This window comes from Bombus flavifrons, chromosome 18 (assembly GCF_040668555.2).
Source record: "Bombus flavifrons isolate JBK064 chromosome 18, iyBomFlav1_principal, whole genome shotgun sequence".
In the NCBI taxonomy this organism is placed as follows: Eukaryota; Metazoa; Arthropoda; class Insecta; order Hymenoptera; family Apidae; genus Bombus; species Bombus flavifrons.
The window spans coordinates 3,697,376-3,722,050 of NC_138459.1; the positions used below are offsets into that span (position 1 = coordinate 3,697,376).

A 24,675-nucleotide genomic window follows, 5' to 3' on the forward strand; every position below is an offset into this window, starting at 1 on the left:
GTACACGCTTCACTCTTTCACTTCCCCCGGCCCTTCTACTCGCTCTTTCCCCTCCTTCTCTACCTTTGTCTTCCCTCTGGCCACCTCTGTCCTTCTCTACCTTTTCCCTTTGCTTCCTCTGCCTCTACCTTCAACAACGATCTTCCATCCCTCTTTCTTGCTCTTCCCCTACCCTCAAGTTCACGTTCACGTTCACGTTCGCGTTCGCGTTCTCATCCTGTGTGCCTCGCTAATCCCTCTTCCTCTTTATCCTCCTCACCAGTTGCTCGATTCGCCGTCTGCGTCGCATCCTCGTCGACCGCCCTCGTCCTCTTCGTTTCGTCGTGTTCCACCGCGCGCCAGCTAAACGTCTATTCTCTGGATCGTCTCCTCGGCATAGTCGAGACACAGCCGCACCAGCATCGACCAGCTTCCATCATATTTTTTGCATCGGCAATGGAAAAGAAAATAAGACAGCGGGAACGTGCAGTCGTCGGCTATGGATGGCGTTTTCATCCTCTCTTCTGGCTGAAGCACGAAGCCGGTGCGCGACCGTTCCTCCCACTCGAACATTTTCTTCCCACCGTTTCCTCGACTTCCAAACGAACACGGTGTATATGTTCGACTCGTTTTCCAGAAGAAATTCCTCGTATTTGGCGATGAGAAAAATTCAATAGCCTGCTGTCGTCGAATTTTATCTGTTCCCTGCGAGTGGTGTATTCCGGTCTCGAGCAGCTACACGAAGGATATTTATTTTAAACGTTTCCTCTTCCATCGTTATTATTATTACGATAAATTCGAACCGCTTGGAAGTTGCTGGAAACGCGAACATACTTCAACTTCGTCTGGATGATTATAGCCGATCGAAGGTCCCCCTGTAATCACGTTTTTCTGCTTACGAGGACTTCCGAATCCTAATTTGGTGTGCGTTAAACGCATCCAATCAGGCGGGTGCGGACAAGTGCGCGGGAAGTCGCGATCTCGTAATTTGAAGGAAACGAGCCTCGATTCCGAATCCGCTGGAATTAATAGCTACCCGTGTTCGTTGATGGATTCGCGAGAGCCAGGCTGAGGGGAGTCGCGTCAGGCGAATCAAAGACGAGGCTCGGGGTTGGGGGTGGGGGCCTGGTTCTGGTAAAAACAGGCAGAAAGGTATGTCGAAAGCTGGAAGGTGGAGGGCAGGAGAGGGGTTCTGCCAGGGGTAATCCGCGAGGGACGGGCAAGCGAGAAAGAGAGCGCGTCTCGGGTGAAAAGGAGGAGAAGCGGCGAACGTAGCGGCGCAGGAGGGTGAAGGGGGGAGAAATGGCGGGTCCGACGTAAACGCAACCGCTGCATCGATAAACGTAACGTCGGTAATAACTGGCAATTTGCGAGAAGGACTTTTAGTTAGGCAGTACGCGTAAGTACTTGGGCATTCGAGGAGAGCCGGTGTGCGAAGCAAAGGGGGTGGGAAGAGGAGTGGCGAAGGGAGAGGAGGAACACGGGGTGGCGAACAGTGTGGCGGAATGGTGTGGGTCGCACTCTTCTCGATGGGATGGGAGTAATTGCTATGAGAAGGGGCTGTTCGCTCACGTCTTACCGGGATTTTGCGACAGTGTTGCTGATATAAACCTGGTCGTCCGAGACGCCACGGAGGGTGCAGGCAACGAGGGAGGGATGAGGAGGAGGCGGCAGCAAGCAGCAGCAGTGGATGTGGCTTCGGAAAATGGAGAATAACGTTGACAATCAACGTTAAACAAGTTTTTCTTCGTTGGCTTCCTTCGTCTCTGCCGCTTAGCGTTCCTGTACGCCAAATTATTATCCTGTTTACCGAGATTTTTTGAAAAACGCTTACTACACGTTGATACGTGTGCAGAGACGAGCAAAAAGCGACGCTCTATGAATAGAAACCGTTTACCCAGAGACCTGCCCCCTTCCGCGGAAATTTTCCCTCGCCCAAGGTGTATACTTTGCAACAACATCGCGAAAGTGATATACCCCCCTTCGTCCGCATCCAATCGAACGTAATGAAGTTTAAACGATAATAATAACGATCCGCCACGACGAGAACCGACCGATCGATCGAGCGCGAAGAGAAAAGAAGAGCGAGAAGAGGGAGCAAGAAAAAAAAAAAAGAAAAAGAAAAAAAAGGAAGAAAAGGAGAACGGAAGAAAAAGAAAGGTTGAAAACAAAAACACCTTGTTTGCTCCGAAGATAACGTAGCTATACCGGCTATTATTGCAGTGAGCCCGAACGTGTTTAGAGACCCTACTGTCGGTGAGAAAAGGCTAAAGATATCTTCATAACGACTTAATGTATTGGGCGTGGGGCGGCCTAATGACTACCTGCGCGTCGACCTTTATGCGCTAGTAGCACGTGCATGTTGCTATTATCAATCTATAAATGTAGCGATCGTCCTTGAGCGATCCTACTATATCGCTGTGCCTGCGATTATCGTCGAAACTATTGCCGCCGCGAAGCAAAATTGCAGATAAGTCGTAAACGCGCGATACGCGCAACTACTTTTTAGATCGAACGTCCGCGAAAGTTACTCGGTCGCTCTCCGTTTTTTCTCCCGACATTTTTCTTGCTTTACGATCGTACGCCGGCAAACTTCAGCGATGGCGAACTTTAACGAACGTAAACTTCTCCTAACTCGATGTATCGCCGTTGCGAAAGTTACTTGGTCGAATCGTTCGAAAAATACAGCGATATGATAATTATAACGATAAGTAAAATACAGGATGGTTGGTAACTGGTGGTACAAGCGGAAAGAGGGTGATTCTAGGCGAAAAAAGAAGTCGAAAATATAGAATAAAAGTTTTTCGTTCGAGGCTTTGTTTTCGAGAAAATCCACTTTGAATTTTCGCTCGGTACGCGTCCACTTTATCGCGTCTCGTTAGAACGGATATCACTGTAGATCGTTGTCTCGATCGACGTTATGTCGATAACAAAACAAACTACCGGAATTATTAGAAGATGTACCGCTGAGAACTAGAGGAAGTTTAATTTTTCAACAGGACGGTGCACCGCCACATTTTAGTCGTCGCGTGAGAGATTTTTTAAACCAACATTACCAAGGCTGGATCGGTCGTGCTGAAACAATAGCTTGGCCACCGCGCTCTCCTGACTTAACTCCGCTTGACTTTTATTTATGGAGTCATATTAAATCAATTGTCTATTCCGAAGAAATCGCAAGTTGCGAGCAATCGAAAGAAAAGATTATTGTAGCCTTTCGTACTTTAAAACAATCGAATACGTTAGAAAGTGTTCGTAGAAATTTAATTAGAAGAGCAGAAGTATGCGTTCGCCAGAATGAGCAACATTTTCAGCAATTTTTCTAACAATAAACTTTGTGATTACTTCGTATTATTTCATTATGTATTCCTAATTTTCCGTTACTGCAAAAACAAACTTAAACTGCGATAATATCCATCGAGACAACGATCTACAGTGAGATCCGTTCTAACGAGACGCGATAAGGTGGACGCGTACCGAGCGAAGATTCAAAGTCGATTTTCTCGAAAACAAAGCCTCGAACGAAAAATGTTTATTCTATATTTTCGACTTCTTTTTTCGCCTAGAATCACCCGCTTTCCGTTTGTACCACCAGTTACCAACCACCCTGTATAATGTAATAGGAATGAATGCTCTCGCCTGATAATAAACACGATATTCGAGATGAAAAAAGGGGTAGTTTTATCATCGGCATCTCCTTGTGGCGCTTCCAACGAAGATAAATCTTTATCGTTCGCGTGTCGGCTTCCGAATCGATTCGTCTTCGAGCGGATAAAACCGTTCGGTTTTACAAATTACGCGCGACCGCGATGGCGATTGGCACGTGCATCTCTGCGTTTACTCTCGCGTCTTATCCTACGGTACCAGCACCGCCTTTTACGCGTAATCTTAATGCATTAAGATACCGGCGATGTTATTGACGCTGGAACGGCAGCGCAAATTAAGCCGATCTTAGTTGTACGTTAATAAAATCGAACACGGTTATTAACCAAGCGCGCATCGATAATCTGCGTCAGCTCGATGAAACGCGGACGTATCTCGTTTATGCCAACGATCGACGATCCTCCGATGCGACGATAAACCTTGAACGGTACCTTCGTGTCTAGCGTCTCGTTGGTTAGTGGCGTTTTTAAGTGGAAATTTCATATTTTCTTACACGCCAGTGAATGTAAATATGTAAAAATATTTACGATATTCGTGAGCCGATAGGATATCATTAAATAGAATTTTAGAACTCATACTTAATTCTTTCCACGAGAAAGTTTATAAAAATTCGACCGATATGAAAATTTCATTTCCACTAATTCGCTGCAATTTCTCTGTGCATTATTTCGAAAAACGTTCGCGCTCACGTGTATCCACGGAATCGTAAATAGGCGAAAAAAGGCAAGCAATTTATGGAGGCGACTACGACGTACTACGACGAATGCCCGTGAAGAAAAACGTAGTGAGTCGTGTAACGACGTTCCGTCAATCGCGCGACGCGAACTCGTGCGACGAAAAATGCAAATGTCCTCGCGTGTTTTTCCACCGTGTCATCCGTACACTTCGTTCCCGTTGCATTTTCTCGCGGACGCGCTGCAATTTATTATTCGTATTATATTCGCAGGAATAGTTGTCAGCCACGCGGCACCGCCGAAAAATATAGATTCCCATTCGACGCCCATCTCCGATATCCGCCGATTTATATCTGTTTATTCTGCTTTTATCGACAATTGATTTGCGGTGTCTTTCTCGCGAGGTCGCTTTCCTACGACCACAGACTGCACGATATTTCCAAACGAGTTTTCGCTCTGCTCCAACGCAACGTACACCAACCGTCGTCCGACACTTGACCGTCGATCGGGCCGGCTTCACGGACAGAACAATACTTCCGGTTGGTTTATACGACCCCCGCGGTGAGAGAGAGTATTTGCTTTTGCTCGTGCACCGGCAAATATCACCTCGCTCTCGTATTTCGCGATTCCATTTTATTTACGATAAAGTCGCCGTGGCGTCACCGGCGCTGCTCGCTGCGAGTAGCGCGTTTGTGTGAGCGCGTGTATTTCCCACGTGTAGATGTATGGGCCACACGAGAGGGTAGCGCGCGGGGACGATGTCGCGGCGGTTGGTTTTCGACGGGGCGAGAGTTGAGTTTTTGCCGTAATAAAACGCGCCTATCTAATCAAGCCCGGGCGAAATTGATGGGCCAGCAACCATTATCGCCGTTATGGAACGCGCGCATCTATCAGCGGGCTGAAGTGGCGCTGCGCGCCAAAGATTTTCCTATTGTCACTGGCTTTCCCGGGGCTTTCTCTTCCACCAGCGCGATATTCCATTCTCCCTGCTCACCGCGCACACCGGTCGATAAGTTTGATCGCGTTAAAATGCACTTCTCGTCCTCGTTTTTCCGCTCGTCCAGTGGTTACGTGGTGCGTGCGCGTAACTCGCGCGTACGCTTCGAAGCCAGCTTCTATCACGTTGCAATAAGTAGGAGCTCGTTTAGGGACGCTGGCTGCGTTTACGCGTTTGAAATACAGCCAGCATCGGGCCGCGTAGTTACAGAAGGACGACGTTTATTCCGCCGCGAGTATCCACGCGTTCGAACGATCCTTTCGCTCCTATGTTTCTCATTTCCAGGGAACCGAGTTCCGACGAACTCGCCACGTGTTAAGAAATGCACGCGTGCAGCAATTATGGCAAATTAGTATGTTATTCCTCTTTCTTTTAAAATTCGCGATGCTTGGCGCGTTCGATGCGACTCGCTCGGTTCGAATTTAGGCGCGAACCGGTCGTTGCCTGTGTCGTTCGCTGCAGCTCGCGTCTGCCTTCCTTTTTCCTTACCGTAGCCGCGATCCTGCGTTTTCTTCCGACCATGTGCCGTTGCCAACGACCACGAGGCTGCGCGCTAGTCGGGAGACCGCGTTTCCCGAGAGCGCTGGCACGCGGTTCATTTCGACATCGTTAATCAGCGTGGCAACGATCCGCTGCGTTAAAATTCGACGTGTATCGGAAGAGAACCGAAGGCGGAATTTATTGGCGAAACCTGCACATAAAGGCCAATCTGGCTGGCAACATGGCGCGTTCGTGAAAAAGAGGGAATGGTGGGGCTCCTGGGGGAGGAGTGGCACGGTACAAGAGCAAGAGAGAGAGAGAGAGAGAGAGAGAGAGAGAGGAGAGAGCAGGACGGGAGGGCGTGAGGGATGGAGGTGGGAGAGGGTAGGAGGTGAGGGATAGAATGAAAAAAGAGTCTGGTCGCGGGGGCCGGCCCCGCGGGGACTAATTTTTATTTTCCCTCTTTTCCTGTAAGTGCTCCGCGTCCACCTATTTCTCATAAATTTGAATTAATTTACATGCATTTGAATTTAATGCACCGCCATACTTTATCAAAGCAATTAAGCTTTTAAGCGCGCATTTGCATTAATCCAATGTTTACAATTACGGCTACGGATCTCTTCTTGTCTCGGGCCGAAGCGGCGAAATGCTGCGAGCCTCCGGGCGGCGGCGGTGGACGCGACGAGGCGCGGCGGTTTGCCGGGGGCCTCCTCTCCTCTCCTCTCGTCACGTTCTACGTGAGCGGAGAATAGATGCTAGAATTTTTTCGTGACGAGAAAGAGAGAGAGGGAGAGGGAGAGGGACGAGGAAACAGGGAGAAAAAGAAAGAGGACGAGGCATGATAGGGCGCGCGAGCGGGACAGGGAAGAGGGGAAAAGAAGCAGAAGAAAAATATTCCGCGATAGTGTAGTCGGCTCTCGCCGTTCCGACGTTGTTAAGTCGAGGCATCGGATTTACGACGTTTCCTGGGCAAAAATGCAAACGATGCCCCGATGTTTCGAGCTCGCGGTCCCGCTTCTTGCCAACGTCCATGCGGAAAAATAATAATTCGCGGCAGAATGCTCGCGCGATTAATTAGCGCCGGCGTAAATCACCGTCTCGTACACGGTTGACGGACAGGGAAAAGGGGCAGAGAGAAAGAAGTCTGTCCGTTGGAAATCGGCCGCGTCCACGGGAAAGGTTATCGCTAATTGACTGGAGCGTGAAAAAAACGCGAGGAGCTCTCTTGAATCGTAAATTACTTGGCGCGCGCGCATTCACCCGGCCAACGGTTACGAGCGGTTAATTGAATCGGCGCGTGTAACGTGTTAATGAAGTTATCAATCATCTGCCTGATCAATATTAATGATTTTCTAGACGCTGCCTTTGCTTGGTGCTCGCGCGGCTTTCGATCTAATCTCCGGCGCAAGACGTTCTTATGAGTAATGGCGCGGCATTAACGATACGAGCGTATCCTGTAATTCGCCGTTTATTGCGCGTTCATCGATTCTAACGCGCCGTTTTAATAATCAACGTGCGAGTACGTGCAACGACTCTTCCGTCTTCCTCTTCCTCCACGTGGTATCGCGTAACCTCTCGCGTATTTTTCCCCCTCGAAAGATCGATCAGAAGGAAGGAAAATTGCCCTGTTCGATGGCTGTGCTTCGTTCGATCGCCGTCCAGGAAGATCGCTCTTCGCCAAGTAATCGCTTCTTCCTTCAAGATCGCAGATTGAAGAAGAAGAAGATGAGAAGATTGAAGAAGATTTGCATTGAGCGCAAGTCGTAGAGACGCGCCTGGAGTCGGCGAGGCGGAAGGACGCCGCTTCGACGAAAGGCTGGAATTTTGAATTTAGTTGGAAAACCATATTTGGCGTTAGTGTTTAGTTAGATTGCCATATTGGCGTCCGCGTGAACCGAATGACGAGAGTAAGGGGCACGGCTATTTGCACCGTTTGGATCTCCGGCGCTGCTGACGAGATAGACGACGATGCGACCTCACGCTTGTGCGTATCCTCGAACGCACCAGTCAGGTTTCGAATCGCTGGAAAAAGCGAAGCAGCTGGCGCGCCGGCAATCTCGCTGCTGCAGATGTACGACGCGACCATAAGTTTGGCCTGCGCGTGCTAATCCTGTCGCGTTTCTCTGGAGCACGAGCGTCTGTGGCGATTTTATGATTACATGACACTTAAGATCACATGCTGCGGTACGCCAAGTATTTCACGCAACTTGAAAGTACGTCTACTGATTTTCCATTTACTTCTCGGAAGGTCTCTAGCTGCGGCCTGAATTCCGCTACCGAACCCCTCTTCCATTCGCCCTGTTGCGCCGAGATCTTACAAAGTTAAGCGTCTCCGGTGTTGCGCGTAACGCGCCTAATTTACGACGCCTCGCCTCGCCTCGCTCTTCATATCCACGGTAACTTGCGCGGAACAGCGTTTGAGTTAGAAACTTAAATAGTCGGCGGGTAAACGTAGAACGTTGCAAAGATCGGAGTTGCACGATGCCAAAGGCGGTATACGAAGAAAACAACGTTCGATGGTTCGCTGTTTCGCTGAAAACTATCATCGACGAAACCTGCACTTTCGCTCGTTCATCGATATTGCCAGCAATTTCTGACTCGCAATTATAAACGATCTCTCGTGAATCGGGACCATAGCTGCGGACACGGAGGATCCGGCTGGCATTTTCCTGCAGATGGTAGCGGACTCAAAGGCGGTCAGTGGCGCATTGTCGCTATGATTTATGCTGATTAAGACTGTGGTAGGCAACGTTATCGCCGACTTGTAAGTCATGGGCAGGTAGAGGGCGACTTGTGAGTTGCAAGGTGGCTGGGGCTACAAGCCGCGGCAACGCGGTGTCGCAGTGTCGCGCGCGGTAATTTAGTGCGCACCAAGGTTTCTGCCGTATAACGCATTTATATGGCTCGATCTCTGTCGCCTGGCCTGGCTTTCCCGTGCTGTCGCTCCATCTCCCTTCGTTCCTCTCGCTTCGGAGACGCTTCGGAGCCATAGGTAGAAGGTTAGTACCTATAGGTATAATATAGGGAGTGTAGCGAAGCCCTATTCAAAGCGGATGATTCAGTGGCCGCTGCTGCGTCCGGATAAGATCTCGTTGCGCACCGCCTCGTTCATCTTAACCGCGAGTCTGGCCAACCTGTAACTGCGTAACCATCCGACTCGCCGATCCCTCTTTCCGCGTCCATCTGCTGTGTCGAGGAATCGCGCGAACGGGTTTTACTCTGTCGCGATATTCTCTGCTCGAAACGTATTGGCAATCGTAAAAGGTAGACGTATTTCCTGTTTTTTGGTCAGGCGAACTTAATTCGTTGGGATAAAGAGGACAATAGGAACGCGAAGACGTTGGATCCGCTGGAAAGCTACCGCACGGATCAAGAGATATAAAGAACGAATGGGAGAAGGTGGATAAGGGTGGTGGTATTTCGACTATTTTCACGGGTTACACCTGGCCAGGTTAAAAGTTTCATTTTCATAAGGCTTCCTTTTGCTTCCTGATTCCCCATTTGCATAGAACATTCCGCGGCGACCAGCGCGTCTATATCGGTCCACCGGTAGATCGTAGATCGCCTTGCCGCGATATATCACGTCGAAAATCCCAAAGGTTACCTACTTCCATTCTACGATCGTGGCTGCTGCGCTGAACCCGTCCGGACGCCACCAGATCCCCGAAAAGCCTCGGCCGAACGTGTTCTATCTGCCGAAAAAAGAGCAATCGTACGGCTGTCTCGAAGCCACCGCCGTCTTCTCTCCGCTGTTCGGTGGTTCGGCGCCGTGGGTGAAAATCGGGAAAAACGAGGCTGCGGAAACGCGGCACCGACGAACCGGAGACTAATCGGTCGCGGCGCACACCGGCTTCCCCTGCATTTTCCAGCGCGCCAGAAAAGTTGCCGGTCCAGGAACAGTTTTGGCAGCCGGCTAGCTCATCGTGGCGGCACGCGGTGCCCGGATATCGCGAATGGTGCGCCCCGTAGGAGGAGAGAGAACGATGGAACTAGTTCCCTCCAACTTTCCATGATTTATGCGAGTTCATTATTATTTTCATGCGACGGAATGATCACGCCCCTTAGCCTAGTCTCGCTGCTCGCGAGAATCCACAACTACTAGCGCGAGACCGCGTCGAATGAATAATGCAGTTCTACTTCCTTTTTTCCGTCACCCCCGTCACCACCTCCTCGTCCATTCTCGGTTATTAATGGCAGTTACACGGCTCTCCGTGAGACGTACAAGAAGCTCGAAGAGGAAGGGTTCGCGTGATCTTTTATCGACCGACGTCGGTGCACGCTCGTGAAGATGGGCCAACGTGACGCGTCATCAAAAGCGCGCTACCACCGCCGGTGCATCGTCCCTGGCGTCCTCTCGGAACGTGCAATTGCCTGGCCGTTGCGAGTGAAACGAATCAAAAGTTACTGTTTAATTTATTCAAGCGGCCCGCAGGTTTTTCGACTCCGGCCATCATCCTCTCACCGGTCGGCTGATTTTGCCTGCATTTTTTATGCATCCAGCGTCGGACTCGCTCAGCTCCACGCCGCGCCATCGTTTCGCTCCACCCCTTATTCCCACTATTACCCGGAATACGTAGCGTCAGGTAGAATTTGCAGCTCGCGGGTCCCAAAATTTCTGCCTCGGCCGGTTAACGGGGTGGACCGTGCGGTAATTGAACGGCTGCAAGTCGCGGAGACTGATTTTTCGAGGGGAAAGAGCGTGAGCAAGTCGTCGTTGGGAGAGCCGGCAGCGGGCATTCGAGGGCCCCGGTAATCATAGTTTCTTGCCGTTAAGCGTGATGGCGTCTTGGTCGTGGAAACCGGCTCTCCCCACCGTGTTTCCGTGGTACACTTGCTGGTGGGGGGCCCCCCGTCGGGGCCCGTCGAACTTGGAGTAGCCGAAGAAGCACGCTCAGGGTCCCAGCGCTCTCTACGCCACCCTGCCCCGTAGCCTGCCTCCGTTCATTCCGCGTACAGCCAGTTTCGTAATCCGTGTTTCCTTGCAAATTATCCGATAATCCAATTCTGTCCTGCTGTTCACCTTTCTCTTCTCAGCGGGCCTGCAGAAACAGATTCGTACGAGCCAAGCGAGGGAACGTAACCGGTCGATCGAGATCTTCTCATCTGCATCTTTTCGTCTCTGTTATTATTAGCACGGAACGAGCCACGAGCGGTTCGCCGAATCTCGGGAATAATGGGAAATCCATCGCGTCTGGATGGCGGCCAGCCGGGCAAACTTTGACGACATGCGCCGAGGATCGGCGAAGTTCGCTGCTCCTTCGGCTAACCGAGCGACCCTGGTTAACCGGAGATCGTGGTGAACGCGAAAAAGACGACGCTGAGATGCGACGATGTCGTGCGACGATGTAATCGATGGGGGCGGAAATAGGCGATTTACATTCGACGATTCACCGTTGCGAGCCACGGGCTTGACGAAACGAACGGCCATCCACGTCGACCACTCGCAAATTATCGAATCATCTAGTCCGGTACTTGTTAACTGGTACAAGTTAAGTCATTACTGAGGAATGCAGTCGTGCAGGAGCATGCATTATACATTTATCCGACCCTATTATAAGTCTACGACGCGCTACCGTGCAACTGGCCGGTGGCTGCTCCTCGTGGCCTGTCCGACGATCCATCGATACGGTTCCAACCCTTCTGCAAATTATCTCGTGCTAGGGGTTTGCGTCTCTCTGACTTGCACTCCGGCCGATTTTCTTTACCCTCGAACGCTCCATTGTTTCCTGACGGTTCTTCTTCTTCGCCGTTCGGCATTCGCATAATTCATAACATGGAGTCAGATATTTCGTCGCAATTCAGATCGCAGTCTCTTGTTGCGTCGCGTTGTGTTAAAATTCAGACAACGAACGATTAGGACAACAAGCGAACAAAGCGAAATCGGCTTCTTCCAAACTATCCTCTCGTTCGTCATTCTTATCCCGAGGATCGAACGGCCGATTCTGGGAGGCAGGAATCCTCGCGTCAAATTTGTTCTATTCGCGTTCTAACGGATCGACTAACGAGGCAGATTCCACAGATGCGCGAAAACGTGGAGAAAAACGGTTGGCAAGTCGAATGGTTCTTTGTGAGGCAGAAAGCGTGCGCGTGCACCGCAGCCTCTCCGTCTCTCTTTCTCTTCCTCTGTGTGTTCGTCCGTCTGTGCTCGAGGTCTGTGCCCATAGAGTTGGAAATAAGGCGGCAATAAAGCATATGTAAAATATATTCTGGAATTCCTTTTAGGACGCAGATATATGGGTGGTTGGTGGGTCGGTTGCCCGCTGGTAACCACCGTCCCCCTTGCGCGTCCAACGACGGATATACACGCGTGCTGGCCTTCGTATGCGTGTACCAACCGCGTGAGTTTATAGATGCGAGCCGATGTAAGTAAGACAGACGATCCGTTTCGTTAGAGGGTGTCGCGGGGTTACCCACCTGTATCAAACTCTACCACCATCTTCCTCGCCGACCCGAGTCCTCCGAGTCTTTTTTTCGTCTTTCAGTTCGTCTTCGCCGAGCTTCTTTCTCCTTTTTCCACGGCCATTTATACTCCGGCCCATTTGCATCGATTCTACAGATTACGAGCTGTACGTCTGACCAGTAACAGCCTAGTTTTTCCTATCAATTGGATAAACGCGGAGGGAAATCTTTCGTCGGACGGGACGACCCCTTTCAAAGGGTGTACTTTTCCCAGCTTTTTCGGTGGCAACGTTTGCAGAATTGCCGTTCACGCGACTCTGTTTTTCATGCTTTCCACTCGATGTATGTTTCTCGAGTGTTTTCGGGGTGTAAGTAATTGGAAATTTGTTTCGTAAAAACCGAGAGAATCGCGGATAGATTTTATGGATACGAATCGTGGAAAGATACAACAGAGACTGTTCCGTAGGACGCTGTGTACTTAAAATTCCAAGTTTGTGTCGCCCCTGGAATCGATCGTACGTTGCTTCTGTGACGCTTGGCGAGCGTGTTTCGAAAGATCAGCCGAGATCGTCAGGAAAATGGAAATTGCATCCTTCTTGGAAACCAGTCGTCTCCGAAATCGTCGAGTCGAAGGGAAAGCTGTAGAGAAACGTTATCGGTTTATCGCGAAAAAGAGACCGATGGAGGCCGAAAGTGAGTCAGAGAGGGGGGAGAGGTGGAAATGTTGGACGGAAGAGAACAACAAGAAGGAAGAAGGAGAGACCGTGGTGGCATCGACTGCTCGGGGAACAGAGATCAGGGGAGAAAGAAAGAGAAAGATATATGGAGCCACGAGGTGTCGCCTTACAACCGGCTCAGTTCGCTTACCTACGAAGCCTCTTTTGCATGCCATCTCCTCCACCATCTTGACTCGCGTTCTTCCTTTTACGCTCCGTTCCTTGGAACGTCCTCCTTCTTCTTCCCTTTGGCTCCTTCGGTCGCTGGTCCGCCTGTTCGCTCGCTCGCGATGCACCGTTGCATTCGGTCTTTGCATAATTATTACAGTTACCGCGAGTAGCAGCTGGCTCGTAGAAGAGTCACCTTGTCTCTGTAGCCTCTGCCACTACCCGGTAGACGTTGTCCTCTCGCAGCGGATAGGCTACTCGCGAGAGACAGGACACGTCCGCTACGAGCGCCCATTCGATTCGCGTGTACGCGTTAATTAAATTTCCACGGGATACTCACGCGATCTTGTCTTCGTGATTTTATATTACGATTTTCTATTAATGACAAAGGCTAGCGAATAGTTTTAACCCTTAGAGTGTCATGCGCGCATGTATGCGTCTGGCGAAAGCTATCGGTGTGCACTAAGCACGCGTATATGCGTTTGTCAATCTTTCCCAACACCCACGCAGAAGTAATACCATTACGTTTGTGCGAGATAAATATAAACGCATTGCTTATATACAGTGCGTATATTTTATATCAAAAATCTACCGCTCCGAAACAAAGATTTAGTGAATTTCGTTTAGCGTCGATAAGGGACATTTTAGGAAAATATTTCCAACGTAGAAGCACGGTAGGAGGAGGGAAGAGAAAGTCCGAGGATTTACCATTTCGTTTGATCGATGGGCATTTCCATCAAAATGCCCTAATCGTGCCGGCGCAACGCGATTTTCAAGAAGAAAACGCGTCGTTTGTGCGAGAGATAAGAGAAGGAGCGACGCGCGATACGAACGCAGAAAATGCGACGTCGGATTACGTATCGATAATTGTTTCGAAATTTTTCGCACGCCACTGAATTATCAACTTGTGTTATATCTACTAAATTTAGTTTTCCAGTTTATCGTTTTTTAGTTTACTACCCGAATTCTAGTTTATTGTAAATTTCAATGCTCGTGATAAATAATTAATACCAAAAAACAACGCTCTCGAATCGTTTAATCTCGCGCGAAAGAATTACTATAACTTATCACGATTCGCGCTTTGAATGGTCGATCGACAGAGTTCGGTCTAGCGAAAAAGTACTCCGTCTGCATAGGCCGCGAGTATTCAGCACTCTAAGGGTTTTAATTATGCCATATCACTCACTCACATTTTGAATACATTTGGTTCTGTAATTACGTTTAATAAAAATCACCTAACATTACTTCAACATAAACGTCGTGTCTTCCACGGATTATTTATCTCAACTTTAAGATTAAATTCTAACACGCCATCCACTCAAACGTTTCTGGGGCTGTTTTACCAGCAACCTGAGGCATCCAATGCGCATACAGTCAACTCATTCGAGGTTCCGCGGCTATACAGGGTGATTGGTAACTGATGGTACAAGCGGAATGGGGATTCTACGTGAAAAAAGAAGTCGAAAATATAGAATAAAAAATATAGAATAAAAATTTATAGAATAAAAAAAGACACGTCGATCGAGACAACGATCTACAGTGAGATCCGTTATAACGAGACGCTATAAAGTGCACCCGTACCGAACGAAAATTCAAAGTGAATTTTCTCGAAAACAAAGCCTCGAACGAAAAACTTTTATTCTATATTTTCGACTTCTTTTTTCGCCTAGAATCACCCCCTTTCCGCTTGTACCACCAGTTACCAACCACCCTGTATATCCTTGTTAGTACACGTTCAATGATTTTCACTATTCTTATTCGCCACTTGCTATTAAATAAGTCGCCCGGCAAAAGCGAGAAATTATTTAGAAGCTTACATTTCATTTCATTAGAAGCAACCTCATTTGGCGTGGTGCAATAACTTGGTTTATAATAACTTACATTATGTTGATTCTAGTCGAATCTAATGCTTCGATCTAAAAGGTTAGCGTCACAGATGGATAGCTCGTGGAACGCGTACTAGTCTCCAGTCTATTCAGCTTTTTCCAAGATGCCTGGTTGAAAGTTACGTGGTTTCGGTTAAACTTAGGTTAGACGAGGCAAGAAAGGTCGCGTTATCAGGTTCGATAAAAGTAGCCTACAGCCGTTGAACGTTATTTTCGATGGTCTCGTGTCTCTCTTGTCCGTTTTCTGTGGTCTTGTGTGTTTCTTGTCGAAACGCCAAGTTGGAGGCGCAGCCGGTCGTTTCGTTCTCGCGTGCCTCGACCTCTGCGAGATATCATTCAACGCGACGCAGCAAATAATGCTGTACATTTAAATGAGCCGCCCCTCTGCCGCGCCAATACCATAGCACGGAATAGTTAGTCTTGACTACTGATTGATGAACGAGGACGTGAGTTACGGGCGACCTTCGCGCGATTTCGTCAACGTACCAGCCGGCGTATCCAGTCGGACTACTAATTGCGGCCCGGCTAATCGTTCTTACGGCATTATACTTCGCTCAACGTTCCACGTTCGAACGAGCAAAAAGACGAACCACATTCTCGAACGAAGAGCGAACATCGCGGAGGGCGAGTGTATCGCTGCAAAATTACAAAGATTACCGAGGCAACGTAATTTCAAGCTCGTTGCAACGACCCGCGTCGTTCACGTGAAACGGTTCCGCTTGCTCTCCGTTTCTCGTCCGAAGCATCTCGAACTCGATGTACGCGTTCACGCCCATCGTTTTTCAACGAATTACCACATCGATGTCGGGACAGATACCGGGCACCGAGTTACACGGCAACGACGAAACACGCCAGGTAATCACGGGGACAAGTAAATATCGTACGAACGACTAGAGGAGAATCGCAGGACTCGGACGAGCTCCTTCATCCCGCCAGTTCGCGCGTGGGAGCAAAGTCGCCACCTTGCCCGCGGCGCGGCACCGCGCTTATTCAAAAGTGGCTGCACGTAAAGCCGATATCTTATTCTCGAATGCTCCATTCGTTCTTCTTATGGTATATCCTGCTGGCTGCCGGCGACATTCTTGTCCGCGTCGCGTAACTTCTCTCGACCACCTTGCCTCCCACCCTCCGCGTCCTCCTCCTCCTCCTCCTCCTTTTCCGTATCCTGCTGCACCGTTTCGACCGATCGCGATTGCGCCGCGGTAACGACGAGTTTACCTCGATAGGCTAGAACGTACGTCGAGAACCACGCGGAATAACGATCCCCTTTCAGCCGTGGGAGCCTCTTGCTCGTCGTCATGAACGTCGTTGCATGCCCCGTTCTCGATATCCGACAGATACGCCGATCTTCGCTGACGACTGCTCGCTTCCGAGTCTCGTCGAACCTGGCAACGGAGAGACATTGCCCGCTGAACCGTAAACCGGACCAGTTCCTTGACCCTTGGATGGCTGATCGGCTTCTCGTCATCGGAAGCATCTGTTTAATTTGAAGACTACGAGCGACGTTTATCACGCAAGCAAATAGAAGAAGACACACAGGGAGGAAGGAATATATTGCGCTTGTCAGGCCGAATCTATTCTATCTTATTTTCTTCCTACGTAATGGCCTGTGGAATAAAGAGAATACCTATCCGAGGCGAAAGAGATGTAAATCTCCGAGGAGAGCGTCGATGATCGGTAGGAAAAAGCGTGGTACGAGCACGTAGAGAGTCGTACACGTTGCGGGTGTCGCTTATTTCCGAGCCGGCACCCCCAGTTTATTCACGTTACAAGGGTTTACCAGGCGCGTATTTACGATGCCAGAGGCTTCCGTCGTCGCGGCGTAGTGAAAAGCGATCTCCGCCGCTCTTTCTGCCGGCTGGAAACAGAGACAACAAGAGCTCGGCGTCGCGGTGCTGTTCGTTAGCCTGTCTTCTACATAACTTATTAATTACAGTTGACTAATGCTCTCCAGCTGTGGCACAGCGAGCAGCGTACGCTCTGCTTGCCACCAGCGTCGCTCTTCCTCCCTTCTTTTTCCTGGTCGTGGCGCGCACCACCGGCGGTCCTGCCGCTTTCTCCCGGCATTTTCTCAGCAGCCCCTAGCCGAGGGCGAAAGAGAGCTGCAAGAATAGCAATGGGCGCGACGAGAAACGGGAGAGGAAAGGTCGGCGTGACGAGAGAGAGAGACGGTACAGGCTACGACGAAGCGGGGCGAGCGGGAGGGAAAGGGCCGCATGGAAGGCCGATGGGGCGAAGAAGAAGAAGGTGGGACAGAAGAGAGTACAGCGCGAGGGACGCTAGGCAGTAACTCACGCCCCCGAGAGGATTACCTACCTTGGCAAGCCTCTGGAGGAGGGTGTACCCCACGTTGAGCTACGATCTTGCTGCGTAGCTACGCGTTTCTCATACAGAGTGTCTGCGGGACTCTCGTGCCTCGCAAACAGAGTTCCTTGCGGCCGTGAACGTTCGCGTTTCGGGAGGGACGCGGACACACCGGAAGCGCGACGACTTACGACACCAACGCGAGCAAAGCCCGTTTCTCCGAACCAAGCTAACTGACCTTCCCGTGTCTCGTGTTCCCAACAACCGGACAGCGAGAGGTCCTCTAATTACGTTCGCGATTTACGCGGCCAACTTGCCCTCCATTTGGCCGACAGGAATTCCTGGATGGTAGAACGCCGCGCCTGATGTTTCCAAGTTACAGGAACTTGTGAAACGACCCGGACTTGCCAGTCCAGACCGACCTTACAGGTCGCAGACAAAAGTCGCTGGCTGATATAGAGGGACGAAGCGTAATTGGTATTGCATCAGCGTTCGTCGCTGGTGATTTACGCAGGGGAAAATTGTCGCGTTTAAATTCGCCTGCGTCGTTGTGGTAGTGGAACGTGGGCAGCAAAAAGCAACGATAGCTCGGATCGATGTTGCTTCGTCAGATTGGTCGGTAAGAAGAAGATGGCTGGGCTGAAGGGTGGCTGGCGAGCCTATGGGAGAAATTTTGTGCCGAGCATGGGGAATTTCGCGGAAATCCTTCATGCTGCCAGCCAATTCACTTACTTTGATTTGATCGGCCCCGCGTATGATCCGCTTTTCGCGTACACGATCTTCACGAGAGGGAAACGAAGGGTGGCGCTTGGCAGCTCGTGTTTTGCCATGGGTCCGGAGTTATACCGGCGTATTCCGGCTAGCAATCAACGTATTGCTCGTTCTTATTGGAGTTGGCAACATCCGAAGTCTCCCCTTTCCGTCTCCCTGTTTATGCTTGGCCATGTCGAAACTCGCTTCCAATCGAGGCAATCCCTAACCCCATTGCTGGCGGCTCTAAACGAGCCGTGAGGATACCTCGAGATTAGTTTCACGAGATTCTCCATGCTCGTTCGAACTTTCTCTCCGTCGTTTTTACTTAGGGTGATCGGAGGAATCAATCGTTTTCCGCGTGAAACAACCGCTCGAGGCTTCCATTTTTCTTGAACGTTGTGAAAGGCCTTCGGGTAGAGGCTGTGTGTCAGGGGAAAGGGAATTTCCAACCATATACATGGAAACGTTTTTTTCTTCTAGAAAAGCGTGAGTTACGATGGAAATATTTTCACTCGGTGTAAGCGTGCTACTCTTCTCGGGATCGTTCCTCCTCTCCAAACACAGGCTACCCCTCTGACCCCGGTCGGCATCCAGCGAGACTTTGCCGGATGAAACACGTTTCACGGTCTCAGCATAAAATTTATCCATCCCCTTGGTTAAACAGCCACGCACGCCTCTTCTTACTTTTCCGAGAGCGTGGCAGCCTTGGAATTTCTTCTCCCCAATTTCGTTTCGCCTACGACATCCCACGGGGCGTGCGTAACTTGGGGCGAGAAAGTGTACGATGGCTGACCGAGTTCGAGGGAAGAGACGAGTCGTACAAGACTCGATCACCAAAAATCAGACGAGAACGTTCCAGCATTTGCTGTGTATCTTTATTCCTTTCTACCATCTGCCCGCCTATCCTTCAGGACGTTTCGAGGAAGAAAGTTTAACTCGATTCGTAGTAACACGTCGAAGGAAACAGAATGAAGCGGAGAGAAGATACCGAGCAGAAGATGCCGAGGGGAGAAGGAGTTTTATAGGGAAAGCGATCGATAGAAGATTAAAAAAGCTCGAGCGAGGGCTGAGAAGGAGAAACGCGTGGTAAAAGAGAAGGCGGCAGAGCTTGTCACATTTTCTACTTTGCGGAGACGTACGAGGCCGGCTTAATTGGCCGAGGCCCTGCTTTTATTTATAAGTTCGAACCAGTCTATCGACTGAGAGCCCCTCCTGCTTCTGCCGAGGAAGAGCGCGAGCCAAGGGGACGATATAACACCGTAGGTAGCGATGTTCCTCGGGGGTGGAAAGCAGACACTGGCAACGAACTGGAAGAGGCGCGGGGTTCGCCTGACAAATAACCCTTATAAACGGTTCGCCATAACTCGGTGGCCCTCCGCGAGCCCTGCTTGACAAGCTGAAATGAAAATCATGGGGATGTTGCGCCGCTGTGAGAGCTCGCGTAGGGAGAGAAGCGCGCGAACGGAGGCGGGGTGCACGTCGAAACACTTGATTACGTTGCGATAATATACATGATGCCGATATGAACTCTGGCGCGGCGTGTTGTTGCTCGTCTGCGCGCGATATTGTATAATGGCCAACTGGAAATGTTCCAGTGCGCGGTGGCGGCTGTTCGACGTGGCCCTCGCGCGCGCATGGCTCGTAGATAATAGATCGGCACAGATACGATTGTAAATATCACGCGTTTATTACCCGCTTCGCTTCGAATCGTTCGTTCGTTCGGAAAAGTGCGCATACAACCGGTGACTGGCCCATATCCTATCGAAGGACGAGCCGTTTCGCGCGCCAATCTCATTCGAATTTGGTCGCGAGCTTTGAAATTTGTTTCATCCGCCGGAAGCCATCCGCAAGCCTTCCTGCGCGGTTTAATCGGCGAAAAGTTACGCTCGGAGACTGGACGAATTACCGGATGAAATTTCTTCGCGTATCCTCGCCACTCCACCAATTGGCCAATTATTAATTTCACTCGATATCGCCACGTCACCTATCTTCCGGGCGCGCGTGCACCCGGATTAATTATTCGTAACAATTAAACCCTTCGAGTGAAATTAATTTCGCGGTTTATCGCGTGATAACCGAAATTAATTGAACGAGTCGGCGGACTCGCAGCAGCTCCGGGGGATGGCAAAAGGGAGTCGTCGAGGCAAGTCCTTTATGTACTTCGATATAAAGCGTATGCGAACTGCGAGCAAAAGGCAGATCGGCTGCTTACGGGGGTTGCTTCGGACCTCGCTGCTGGCAGAGGTGAACCGCCAGGGTTTTTACGAGGCAGTAACGGCCGATAAGGTGAGCTTCAACCCCCACAGACGGGTTTATTCCGCTAGGTACTGTACCCAAGCGGCTGTTCGACAGTCTACCTATCCCGCTGTCGTACGCTCTCCTACTTTCTCTCAGTGGCTTGCTGTGACTTCGCCACGCTCTATCTGAAACCGTTTACGCGCCCCTTTTTCCCTTCTTTTTGTCTCCTACTCGTTCTTTTTAAACTGCCGCTTAGGAGTTATCCCGGTGTCCCGGCGTTATCGAGAATGTTGCCGGGATTTTCCCAGCATCTTCCAACTCGTTCAACGTCTCCGGCGTCCCGAGTGCCGGTATTCCTGGCTAGGCGGTCTCAGGGACGAAGGTTGGATTAAAAGATCCGGGCTGGTTCGTTTGAAATTGTAACGAGGCGAAAAACGTGGCACGTAGAAGACTCGATTCAACGATAGGCTGGCTAAGGGGGTATTCTGATCCAGAGGCATGAATTTCGCGCGATTTTCGAAGCTCTGTACAAGCGAAACACAAAATATTTTTGCTATCCTTCTTTCTAGCATTTGTTTATTGATATCTGGAGATTACGTAAAAAATTCACTGAAAAAAAGACTCAATATTTAAAGAGTTACGAGCTGGCAAAGTGGGTGCTGCCAAGAAGATGGGGTGTCGTGGCGTGCATGATATCAACCCTTCTGGTCATCCGAAAGAAAAATCGCGAACGGATTCTTAATTAGTATGGATGCCGCTATCGTCTGAAATTTGGCAAAGTCGATACAACATTTTTACACAAAATGACGGCCGTTTGAAAAAAAAATTTCTTATTTCGCACGTTCCTTTGACAATTCCGAACGTTTAAAAAATAGTAATATTGAAGATTTTGAGCTGAGCGTGGTCCGGACGATAGAGGAGTATGTAAGGAATACTCAGACCAAATTTCATATAAATCTGTTCGCTAGAACTCGAGATATCGTGCACGCCAATTGGGAAAAAGTAGTTTGGAGAAAAAAGGCGTTTAAAGTTTCGAGACGTAGGTACCGTCTACTGTTCATTTGTTTCTCATAAAATAATTGAAACTTTGACAAATACTTTTAAGGGCATATTCTCGAATGTCTAAACTTTGGAAATACGAAAGACAAATGTTCAATTTTTTCACATTTCTAGACCAGAATACCCCCTTAATGCGCTAACGTATCAGACGAGGTGAGAACAGTGGAAGATCGCAGTTACTCTCAGTTAGGACTATCGTCTAACAAGGATACGCATGATCGGTGTTGCAAACGTTCTATACCGTACCGGCAACATTCGCTTCGGATCGTTCAACTGGTCGTAAACAACGTTCTACTATCTGTAACGACGCCAACAACGTTCGTAGTTGGCTCGAAGAAAGCCAGAGGAGAAGTAGACGAACGTTGCTGACGTTTGTGAACGTATTATTTCGATGGACCGGCGAAACGAAGTGGACGGAAAGACACGCGATCTTTGCCTCTGGAGAGCTCGTTTGAACGTTCGGCTATGGTTTTGTTGGTTGCAGGAGCGAACGGAATGCGCAGGCGCGGCCGACAGACCTACACGCGCTACCAGACGCTCGAGCTGGAGAAGGAATTCCACACGAACCACTACCTCACCAGGCGGAGGCGGATCGAGATGGCACACTCGCTCTGCCTGACGGAACGGCAGATCAAGATCTGGTTCCAGAATCGGCGGATGAAGCTGAAGAAGGAGATACAGGCGATCAAGGAGCTGAACGAACAGGAGAAGCAGGCGCAGGCGCAGAAGGCAGCGGCAGCAGCGGCCGCGGCTGCGCATCAGCAGCAAGCGGCCGGTGGGGGACCGGAGGGGGCCAACTAGGGGTACGCCCTGCACCGGAGCCCCCCTGACCACCCCACCACCAATCCACACCACCCTCTGCTAGCACCGCAATGTACACAGCTATATTAAAGGTGAGTGACTTCTTCGATACCGATCCTTTTTTATTTTTCTCTCTTCTTTTGCCTTCTTTGCCCTTCTACGTTTACTTCCCTTTTTATCGTTTTTTCTCTTCTCTCATCTTCTTCCACCCTTCTCGCTTGTTCGCGTTCGCGCTTCCATCGGTCGCCTCTTAAACGGCCAATTTCTGACTTGATCGAAAACACCTCCTGTGCGCGGTTGCACGTGTTTCACTGTTTTAGATTGCGACGCGATTAGAACGAATTAGCGCGTCTTTCGTTTGGCAAAGTCACCGGTAGAGAAAAGCTGGCGCTTCGTTCGCGAATTCGCGAAATGTCGTGGAAAGTATACAATTACACGGATCGTCAAACAGAATCTCGATTCGAAGATCTTTTCGCGCGGACGTCGCTGTGCGATCTTGGCGAAGAGTCAACTTGCCAGCAGTTGGGAAATTCTTATTGAAAAAGATGTCTGCAACGGTCCCTTTCGAAAAGCAAGTTTCACCCTTTGAAAAACAAATTACCTGCAATCATAGAAAGCTTAGGTTTCTTGTAGAAAGCCCAGGTTCTGGTAAATCTTCCAAGTAACGGTAGCTTAACCCTTGCGTCGAGCGAATTCGCCAGGGGTGAGTCGACTCGATGGTAATGGATTTGCCGACGGCGTTGAACAACGGTTTCGCGAGACCTCTAGCGCGCATTAAGCTTGATATATCATCGGCGAAAGTTACGGCATCCCGAAGAAAATGTCGGCTGGAGAGCGTTACAAATGGTGTTGGAGGGGTGGAGGGGGTGGGAGCTTTTAGCCAGCTCCCGTGCCTTTAAAATTAAGTTTATCCGGTACACTTAATGAGGATAAACCACCTGCGAGCGTGCCTTCATAATTTCCTAAGTTATTCTGTTTGCGTGCATTTAACTCTGCCGTCTCACGGGCTTCTGCATCTCAAGGGGTTGTTGTTGTTGCCGCAGCAACTGGCTCGCGTGAAATGTTGCCCCATCGTGATTTTCATATTCTTCTATATTCCGCGTGGATAACTGGGTGGCTCGACGATAATGAAACGGCTGCAATTTTCTCGATTGCACGCGGTTCCTTCGTTGTTCCATGGTTGTTCGGATTATCGTCGATGTTAGGGAAAATTCAGTGACCGATATATTCGAAAGTTTGGCCAATTTCTCTCTTTAGCCATAGAAGGTTGTAAAAAGAGAATAGGAGAAGAAAAAGTGAAATCGTATGGTTGTAAGAGGGTGACTGGAAAAAGAAAGTAGAAAGTTTTTGGCCAGGTAAAGGAAAAAACAGGAAACTGATCCGCCAAAAGAGATGGCAAGTTCTGTCGTTGAAACGTTAGCTATCTGCCTCGCAGCATCCTCTGGTATAATTTGTACTTTAGTCCAGGGGGCGGCCATTCGTTCCCAGAAAACGAACGACCCTTCGAATTGCTTGGCCGAAGCCAATATCGGTTGTAAAAAAAGGTCCCCGCTTTTTCTCTGCTTTCACGAAAGCCTGCGCTGCTTCGCCGGGTTCTCTACCCGGCTTTTATGACTCTTTCCATGTTTGGCTGGAAAAAAAAGGATTCCCGGGAAATGTTGGCCGTGGTGGACGCTTTGTGTCGACCAGCCGACATGCCGCCTTCGTTTTCACTTGTTATTACGTTCCTTCCCTCTCCCCTTTGCTCTCGTGTTTGCCACACTCAGCTTCCTCTCTGTTGTTACTACGAAATTAATTGTTCTCGTCTTCGCTCGCAACTTGATCGTTGCTTCAGTCAACTGGTTTCTCGTACAGATTTCTTTTGCCTCGCAGCACGTATAAGGGGGTGGTTTGCGCCATTACACATCGGTCCTTGTTACGTGTCTTCCTTTGACGTTGAGCCTTACGTAGTTTTCCTCGGCCTGAGATTTCCAACCATGTGAAAAATTGTATTTGTCAAGGCAGTCGCTGATAGGACTCGCACGGATGATGGAACTCGGTGAAAAGTATGAAACTTGCGGAAGATTCTCCGAGTGTTAAAACAATTAAGTGTTAGAGAATTAAAATTCGAACAATACAGGAAATTATACAGGGTGGTTGGTAGCTGGAGATACAAGCGGAAAGGGGGTGATTCTAGGCGAAAAAAGAAGTCGAAAATATAGAATAAAAATTTTTCGTCCGAGGCTTTGTTTTCGAGAAAATCGACTTTGAATCTTCGCTCGGTACGCGTCCACCTTATCGCGTCTCGTTATAACGGATCTCACTGTAGATCGTTGTCTCGATGGATATTATCGCAGTTTAAGTTTGTTTTTGCCGTAACGGAAAATTAGGAATACATAATGAAATAATACGAAGTAATCATAAAGTTTATTGTTACAAAAATTGCTGAAAATGTTGCCCATTCTACCGAACGCATACTTCTGCTCTTCTAATTAAATTTCTACGAACACTTTCTAACGTATTCGATTGTTTTAAAGTACAAAAGGCTACAATAATCTTTTCTTTCGATTGCTCGCAACTTG

At 49.4% G+C, this 24,675-nt stretch overlaps 1 protein-coding gene across 4 annotated transcripts in view; it reads left to right on the forward strand.

The window, feature by feature from the left end:
- Window positions 1–24,675, forward strand: part of Ubx (ultrabithorax) — a 350,493-nt gene that overhangs the window by 91,993 nt on the left and 233,825 nt on the right. For all 4 annotated transcript variants that reach the window (XM_069131199.1, XM_069131200.1, XM_069131197.1 and 1 more), the window contains one exon: window positions 21,798–22,206. In XM_069131199.1, the coding sequence (XP_068987300.1) occupies window positions 21,798–22,114 (317 nt within the window). In that variant the 3' untranslated portion in view covers window positions 22,115–22,206. The remainder of the gene's footprint in view (window positions 1–21,797; window positions 22,207–24,675) is intronic.